General features: G+C 36.6%; 2 protein-coding genes across 3 annotated transcripts; both read right to left on the bottom strand.

Annotated features, from left to right (window-relative positions):
- Positions 1-1,895: 1,895 nt before the first annotated feature.
- On the bottom strand, positions 1,896-5,658 carry LOC111314416 (uncharacterized). Of its 2 annotated transcripts, none has more exons than XM_089752484.1 (6): positions 5,356-5,658; positions 4,295-4,579; positions 4,122-4,176; positions 2,982-3,145; positions 2,532-2,780; positions 1,896-2,182 (listed from the first exon to the last, which is right to left on the bottom strand). In XM_089752484.1, exons 2-5 carry the CDS (start codon positions 4,523-4,525, stop codon positions 2,559-2,561), a joined length of 672 nt encoding a protein of 223 aa, XP_089608610.1. In that variant the 5' UTR covers positions 4,526-4,579; positions 5,356-5,658; the 3' UTR covers positions 1,896-2,182; positions 2,532-2,558. The 2 variants fall into 2 exon arrangements, with proteins under 2 accessions (XP_089608610.1, XP_022771495.2); XM_022915760.2 differs by having other exon boundaries at positions 2,982-3,097.
- An 857-nt stretch (positions 5,659-6,515) lies between these two features.
- On the bottom strand, positions 6,516-9,139 carry LOC111314411 (uncharacterized). The gene has a single exon (XM_022915753.2). It carries the CDS (start codon positions 8,436-8,438, stop codon positions 6,645-6,647), a length of 1,794 nt encoding a protein of 597 aa, XP_022771488.1. The 5' UTR covers positions 8,439-9,139; the 3' UTR covers positions 6,516-6,644.
- Positions 9,140-9,256: the final 117 nt, after the last annotated feature.

The following is a 9,256-nucleotide window of genomic DNA, read 5'->3' as shown; positions in this document are numbered from 1 at the left end:
ATTCATTGTTGAAAACTTTCAAGTAGCAGATTTTCTGATTTTAAATCATTGTTGAAAAACAAGCAAAAATCAGGAATAAACCCCATAAATTAAAACAAAAAAGCTAACGAAGAACATAGTAAACGATGTATAGAATCAAAGTCCACCAAAAAAAATAGCCAAAATTATATGCTTGATGACGTGGCACTGAACGTCGACGTCCCAGCCGTCGTGAAAGTTATTCCCCCTGACCAAATCCCCTATATTGATGTGGCCGAGCTTGGTGGCCTCCGCAAGAGCAGAAGACGTCGTCGTTTTGCCGGTTCCAGCCGTGCCCCTCAGCAAAAATCTTCGGCCTCTTCCGCTTGTTGCTGTCTGGAGCGGAGTTTTTAAGGGCAATTCGGTTATTCCACGTTTTCAGCTTTTCATGTATTTCGAATTCGGCCATCGAAGGCTGATGGCTCATATAGGTTGCATTTATTTTTAAAGGATGACAGCAAGATTTTCCGTCTTTAAACAAACCAATCCTCCATGTGAATTGAGAAAAGCATTAATTTCTTCTTGGATAGATTTTATTTTACTTTACAGGCATACACATATTTTAGCATGCACGAAGGCAACCGCTGGGAAATGTGAGTGAGGTTGACAGACATTCAACCGCTTCATCTTCACTTCCAAACAGTAATTTACGAATTTTAGACATTAGGAGGCTCCATGTAAAGAGAAATGCTTAATCCAAAAGCAAATCCCATTTACTACAATTTAATCTTGGGGGACCATATCCATCAATGAAGATGCTTAAAATTTTCATATGCGACAATCACAACAGCCTAAGACGTACACATTTAATAGCAAATCATGGGTCCCGTAGCGTTGATTAGCAGTTTAGCATCATCACCTGCCATGGCCAATGGGTAATAATTATTTGAAGGTTTCTAAAATAACCAAGTTCTCCATTGCATAATGCAGTAATTATACCCCGCAAATCAAGTAAAAGAACATCAGAATTGCAATATAAAACGGGGTTCCATGCAAAAGATTGAAAGACAGAAGCAATAGTCGGTACGGAGAAGAAAATCGCCAAGGCAACATTCTTTCTTCTCTTTCTTATGCCCACTCTTCTGACTGAAGGAGGGAGGGAAATGCCAGCCAGAGACGAAGTTTAGAGTCCCCAGAGTCTCCTTGGTCCTTGGGGTCTTCATTTATTTGGTTGGCCACTTCCCCTGTTCAAGCCGCCTTGGCTTGGAGGGTGCCGCGGAGGTCTATCACCATTCCATGGAGCACCTAAAGCTGGGAAACCACTGAATAAGGCCAATGGACAGCGAACAGAAGTGACTAAAGGTGATGGCAATGCCATCGACCCATTCCCGTGACCGCAGAGAGAACTTGTCGTCGCGGTGTTAATTAAAAGTGTTGAGTAGGGGGAACACTCCTTATAGTTTATTGAACCTAATGGATATCCGACTCTTAGTGCCTTCGCACTTTGAATAAATGAAAGCTCACAAGCTTCTCACGTTGTTTGCCTTGTAATCATCTCTCGTCAATTTTGAGGCAAAGCAGGTTCTATAAATACGTAAGCATCCAAACAATTAAAAAAGTTATCTAGATACGTATAATAATAATAGATTTAAAACAAATTGCCCTCCATGTTCATCAAAAAATTAAAGTTACCAAAGTTGATTCAGCCTACCTCAAGCCTAAGGCTGATAATTGCCTGTTTTTAAAACTGGAATAGGGTCATGTCAAGCGTAGGATTTAGGACTGCAGTCCGACAAAGGATACTTAGGCTACGACCTTTCAATCCGACCCAACTTGCCTAACGTTATTCACCTTTTCCAGCAAAAACAGGCAGACGACCGAAACCAATCAGTTCGTGAACCTCAGCATAAGGTGCAGTTAAAGGGACCAAACACAGGTAACCTAAATCATTTGACTTTAATTTCTTTTACTGTACATAAATAAGTGGTCAAGTCCCAAGTTTAATTCAGATAACAATGAAGCTGAGCTGACCCAGTTATCAACAGGGAGATATGCATACATATAAGAAAGCAAATAAAGCCTGCTGAGATAACTAATAAAAAAGATTGTCTACTAAAACATTGTTTAAAACTGCACGTCAGAAATTCCAAATTTCAAAAAATAACTCCACTGATACCCCAAATCCATTGCATCTTTCTCTTCTCATAGGCAGTTTGTATTAGCCCTGAAATAAAAAAAGAAGAATCATCACCAGAACATAATTTAAAAGAATACATAATAGCATTCTAATAGCTGCCACATCTCAACAATATTGAAAGAACATCCTCAAGCCCCCATACCACTATAGTGAACAAAATGCTTTAGAAAAATAGACGGGTAACATATCAGACATAGATTTAGATAAAACTCATCCATGAAAATACAGCATCCAAGCACATGAGGCAGATATGCACATCTTCCACAATGAATATTCACAGTATAAATATTATTCACTTTCAACACCTATTACTTCATATTCTTTCCGTAATAGAAATTAACCTTAAAAAAAAAAAGATACAGAATAATAAACTTACGTTACTAGTCAAGTATGAAGCTCATATTCAACTGGCAGATGGAAGGAAGACCCTAATTAGTTCCTTCACAGTGACTCTTTTCCTGCAAGTTGGGCATTTCCCCTGGGCAGCTATTGCAGCTTTAATGCATGCCTTGCAGAAAATGTGCCCACACCTAGTTGACATCTCCTCGGCTAATGAACCCATGCAAATTGGACAATTGAAGGTTGGCTCCTTTGGAGGTGGCTGCGGCTTTCTAATTTCCTCAACCTGCCAATAAAATAGTTCATGAGTCTTAAATATGAAATAAAAAGAGGTGCACCTACATGAGAGCATGTGCATGGACAAAAATAAAAAGAGATCTCCAATCAGAATATCTTAGATCTAATGACTAGCCAAATATGTAAAATATTTCCTTGAAAATATTTTACATTACATCTTTTGAATAAATCACTAAGAAAGAGCTCTTACTGTAGACTGTGGCATGCTTTCCAAATTGATATAATGATCACAATTGATAACTGTTGGGCTTGGAGGGAGTCTTCTGCGCCTGTTCTGATTATTATTAGTTGACCTGACCGGCTGTCCTGGAAGGAGAGAGATGTGAGCTACACCAACTTCAGACACCAAGTAACCTAGGGTTCAACTACAAAGAATAAATGAAGTAAATAAAAAACCACCAGTCTCTAAATTGGTTGACCTATGCAGTCACACAAATAACATAAGATTGGACAGCACCAGAGAGTTGCCAAGCAATAACATCACCTCAGTTGAGGTCAAGATTTGCTTTACTCTTGTGCTTGAGCCATTGACAACCAATAAACCCCACTTCACAAGCCACAGGCCTTGAATTAAAAACCAGAGAATTGTGTATGTAACACAATCCCCTCAACAAACTAGTAGACTATAGAGTTATCAAATATTAGTAGACAATAAGAGTTTACTGCTCAGTGTGCACTTAATATAAAGCAACCACACCAAATAGATATTCTAAGAAAATATGGAGACATCATAAAGCAAATTAAAATTACTAAATGTACCTCCAGTTTTATTTCCATTTTAGTGAAACTCTCAAAAGTACATAAAGAAATATTTGATCCATCAGCTTCTTTTAATCATGTTCCAAGGCACAGAATGTCACCAAGATTTTCACTTGGATTATATACTGGAGTGTGATTGTTTTGCCTCTAATTTGTCCCTTTCAGAAAATTCATCTGCAGACAATACATCCAGGTTCCTTCGCTACTCTTGTCAATCATTTGATATTTATCAAATATGAAAAGAAAAATGAACTATAATTCCTTAAAATTCAACAATTTAAGGGGTAGGCTAAATTGTCCTAAGGACCCTGAACCTCACAAAATAATTAAGAACGTAAATCAAGACAGGGATCATAATTTACAGGACATCTACCTTCAGATCCTTAAGTTAATGAGGCCTCAACAATGCAATTAACAACGAATCTTTTCACCTCATTAAGATAAATAGAATGAATTTACAAGCTAGTGCATCAGAATAAGCTTCTGTTATGCAACAAGCATATGACAATGCAGGTAGCACATGGTAGAAAAGATAGTTCTATAAACATCCTTCCCTCATAAATTTAACTACCTGAATCTACATCAACAACTGTCCTTCCATGGCTCCTCCTTGAATTGTTTTTAGCCTGACATAAAGTCCCAAGAAAAAAAGTAACAGTCATCGTGATGCAAATGAATCCAAAAAAACAGATTTCACGTATAGTTAAAGTGAAAACAAAAAATTATTGAACAAGAAAAGCATACCTCTGCAAATGCTCTCGCAGAAGATTCAATTACATCATCATCAATAGCCTCAACATCAATAGCAGCAGGTGGTGCAAACTGTATGGGCTGGCTAGTAACTTCCTCAGACCCAGCATGTTGTGAAGTACCCTCCTGTTCCCTGATTTCACTAGGAGGAACATTTAGATCCAGCATTGCCTTCCTCCGTCGATACCCTCTAAGAGAAGGCCCCCGCACTTCAAGAGTGCTCATGCTCTGCTTATGATTTTTCTATGCACTATCCAAATCTTGCAGCCTCAAAAAAACCTAAAAGACACTCAAAAATCAACTTCCGCAGCCATGTTTACCTTAAATGCAATATCAAGTTTTCAATAAAAGCAATCAATTCTTTTACTTGATTTGAGTGCTAAAATATTTAATTGATTTCATGAGAAAAATAACAGAGGAAGTCTAAGAAACTAGCTAATTACATTTACACATAAAAAGTTCAATCTGGATAGCAACATCGCCCAAGCAAACAAGCCTCGTGATTTAGAAATTAAAAAAAAAAAAGTCCAGAAAATGCACAGACAGACACTTCATTGCTTTTTTTTTTAATTAAAAAAAGGTGAAAGAGAAACATAGGAATAGTATTAACCATAAAATTTTAGCATATAAAAAGACCTTTTGCACAAACTTTGCTTCCTTCAAAGTCCAAATAGCAATAAAAGAGTTGAACTATTGATTGCCATATTTCCAGTTCGATTTTTTTTATCAAAAATTTTAACACGGGAAAATGAACAATTACTTAACATTGAATCATTGTTCTTAAAAGGGGCATAAATTGCATAAATTTAATCAAAATTCAAACTCGAACCGGTGGCAAGACAAAAATTCATTAACCGAGAATCGAATAAAAATTTTCAAATTTAAGGAGTTCAATCGAATTTCATTTAAAAATTCACATCATTCGAATAGACAAATGTAGCCCTAAAAAGTCCCCAAATCTTGAAAACGGAACATCAAACAGAACACTTCAATGAATCAAAAGGAATTAAAAACAAACTTTGAAGAGAGAGAGCGTGAGAGGTCGAAAATTGTACCATGAAATTCTGGCGAAATCGAATCACTTCAAGAATTCATGAAATTCGCCAAAAATCGGCAATCGAAGAAAGCAGCGAAACCGAGAAACCCTGTGAAAATTTTCCCTATCTAGGGTTTTTAAACAGAGGAAGATTTCCAAGTAAACGAGGCGAAGAAGGAAACTGCGAGGCACAAACGTTGAAATTGATAGTATTGTCACTCACGCGCGGTCGTTGTGAGCTCGACAGTCTCCACATGGCTTGATCTCTTTCCGTTCAAATACGTGTTACGTAATGGCTTGCATAAGCTTACAAATCTGTGATTACGCACGTTCACTTTTTTGAGACTGAAAATTTTTCTACGTCCTCTATGGCTGTGAAAGTAAAAAATTTGTAATAATTTATATACCTTTTTTTTTTAAGTTGTAATAATTTATATACTTATTTATTTTGCTTAAAACTTTGGATTAGTTGTTAATACAAAAGAAAATCTTTGCGAAGTAATGAATTCATTATTAAATAAAATAAAAATAGTGTCATGCAATATTAAAATTTTGAGAAAATAAGTAAAATTTATGAAATGAGATATTAAGTTTTTTATATACCATTTAAATCGAATTTTTTTAAATGTTTTTATATGTCTTTTTACATGTATTAAAAGGATTATGAATTATTTAAAAAATAAATATACACTTGATAATACAAGTTTTTTGGTAATAATTTATATGGAATAAAATCTTCATTTTTGGCATTTGTTCCAAATTAAGTTTGAATTCAAATATTTCCGTCATAACAATCAAAAGTTAAAGCTTAAATTATTTGAATTTTAACATCAAATGATAATTTAGAAATAAAAAATTAAATTCATAAAAATGAAAAAAAAATTATTTTACGGTCGTGCAAAAATCTTGATACTGATAGATAAGTGCTAGTATTATTATCATAAGGGTATCGCAAACACACCAAAAAGCCCCTTTCCAGTTACCTAATTGTCACAATGTAACAATTCAACATTACTAAGAAATATAAACCAATAAGTCAATTACCTGACCAGAATTATCATATCATATGCATATGCAGTTCCCCTTCAATGGCCAATCTTCAATTGACCGGTTAATGATAAGAAACAAGAAAAAAAAAAAAAAAGGGAGATGAAGGAAGAAATTAACCATGTTGAGGTAGTGAAATTAGATTTTTATTTATGAATTATTTCAAACATGCTAAAAAGTTACTCAAAGTAATGAACAAATGTTTATCTTTTGACAATAACACAGCGAAGTTACAATTGCTGACATATTTAAAGGTTTACGTCAAAGCTTTTCAGTTAATCTGACCATGAAAGAATTAACAGCACCTGCATCCAACACAATCCATGAAGATTCAAAGAGCTCATGGAAGAATTCTGCTCCAGTTTCCTCAGCGGCATTCCTGAACGCAATACCAAACGCATTCCCCTGAAATGCTCCAAGGCGAGGCTTTCCACAGACCCCAACAATCAACACCTTAGCTGACTCTTGCCATATGCAGGCACAAAGCAAAGGCTTCAGCCTAGCTCCTTTCTCCTTCAGGGCATCCATTAGAAAGTAGCAGAACTTAGTCAAAGCCTGGGGTTGACCCAACAGCTTTGTATCAACTGAATCGTCAAGCTTCACCCACCTAAACTTTCTCCCACTCCTGATACAGCCACTCTTTGTTATTGCAGCACTTCCTTGCCTAAGAATAGCCCTTTGTATCTTGATTGCTTGTTGCATTCCAGCTTTCAGCTTATCAAGATTGCTTAGGGACAGTGCATCATATGCCACCCCAAACTGCTTCGAAGCACAAGAGCCATCTGATTGCACAAATGATTCAAGCAGTGCAGTAACTCCATATACCATGTCTGCAGCTGAGACCTTTGAAGTATAACCATGAAGACGCAAGAAACTTTTGTAGTAGAAATCATTAAGCCCATATTCAGGCAAAATTTGTTCAAATTGATCTTTCATCTTCTGTTTCACTTCATTATTCATGTACTGAAACTTCTGCTGGCAATCCACAAGTGCAAACCCCATCCGTGCAAGAAGAAGCTTCAGTTTTTTCATTCCATTATCACTCCACGTCTTCAACTTAGGGGCAATGTATGAGGAACACAGCATTGAATCAAATAAATTCCACTCTCTTAACAACATAAGTCTTGGTTCTTCTTCATACGCAATTCTTGAGGAATCAGGTGCTCGAACCTTGGTCCCATCTTTAAGAGTCACCGAAGTAACTGCATCCAAATTCCCCAAACTGTTAATGTGCTGCTGAAGCTCCATAACCCCAGCTTCATACCTCTCATCTGTTAGCCTCTCATGAACAAACTGATCAGTAAGTGAAACACAAGCCAGCCAAAGCAACTCATTTGTGTTTTTCCTCAAAGAATGCGACAAATCATACATCAAATACCCTGACGGCTTACCATGGAAAGTTCCCATCCGATAATAATCCCTTTTCAATTTCTTAAAACGCCGAGATGCTGGCTCCTCTTCACCTTCTGAAGAAATTCTTCTTCTTTTCCTAGACCCATCCCTATCCCCCCCTTCCTCGTCTTCATCCTCGTCCTCGCTTTCACTATCTTCATCTTCTTCACTATCCAACTCTGAATTATGTAAACAATAGCTAGCATTTGCCAACTCCATAACTTCAAAATCATACGCCAAATCAGCCAACCGCTCATCATCATTTGTATAAAGAACAACAACCTGATCATTCTGGTCACTCAAGTTGTGCAAATGAATCGGCCTATGACTATCAACAACAAAAACCCGCGCAGCAGGCCCTAACTTAAGATCCTTCTGGAGGTCACGGTGGCATCCCCAATTTATCAAAAGCATGGTAACAGGCTCCTCAGAGGAAGAACTCAAATCAGAACCAGCGTATTCTCGGATTTCTTGAAAAGAAGACACCGGATAACACGAGTACCGGACTGAATCAGATTCAAGAATGTGGAAAATGATTTTGAGAGCACAGAGAGAGTCCACATCAGAGGTTGAAGGGAATATGAGCAAAGGAGAGAGAGATGATGCCCTAACCGATTCCCTAAGCCTTGCGTAAAACGATTCTACTCTTTCCTCCCTCACCATGTTCTATTTTTTCCCTCTAAATTGGGTACTCAAATTCGATGGAAATTTGTAACTTTTCTTGGGTAAGTTAAAAAAAAAAAACGGGGATTTTGGCAGAAAGCTTAAGACCCGGAAAGAAAATTCCCCTCTTCTCTTATTCCTTTTACTTCCTCTAAATTGGGTACTCAAATTCCATGGAAAATTGTAAACTTTCTTGGATAAGTTAAAAGAAAAAAAAAAAACTATGGATTTTGGGAGAAAGCTGAAGACCCAGAAAGAAAGTTCCCCTCTTTGTTTCTTTTTTACATAATTTGACTAGATTGCATGCGAAATCTAAGATCTAAAAGAAGCAGCTCATAGTGTAGTTTGATACATATTAAGTTAAACAGGGTACAAAAACTCAAAGAATTGAGGAGGCAATCCCAAACATGCAAGGAAATGAAAACCAAGAAAAACAAATTACAAATTGATGATATAATATAATACAGAAGAACAATCGGAGAAAAGGAACAGTTCTCTTGAAAGATAACTGGAATAGAAGATTGTTTGTAAGTACCTGGGATTTGAAGAAGAAAAAGAATGATGAAATTTCTCTGTACCCTTTTTTAAAATTTTCTTTTGAAAATCAGATAAGAAAAGAGAGAGACGGAGGGAGCTCTCTTTTGTTTTAGCTGTGATGTTTATTTGGTTTTCGAATTTTGGAGATTTCTTTGAAATTTGAATCGTTTTGAGCGACCGCGAAGTTTTGGCGCTCTTTAATTTGACTGACGCCGTTAGATTATTGGATTTTGTTTTTTAATCCTCTTGTTTGATTTAAGAATCAACGGTCAGGATTGAAT

Source organism: Durio zibethinus, chromosome 23 (genome assembly GCF_047325235.1).
Source record: "Durio zibethinus cultivar Kanyao isolate XHJ-2024 chromosome 23, ASM4732523v1, whole genome shotgun sequence".
Lineage (NCBI taxonomy): Eukaryota > Viridiplantae > Streptophyta > Magnoliopsida > Malvales > Malvaceae > Durio > Durio zibethinus.
Note: the sequence above shows the minus strand (reverse complement) of the source record. Positions and strands in the feature narration are given on the sequence as shown.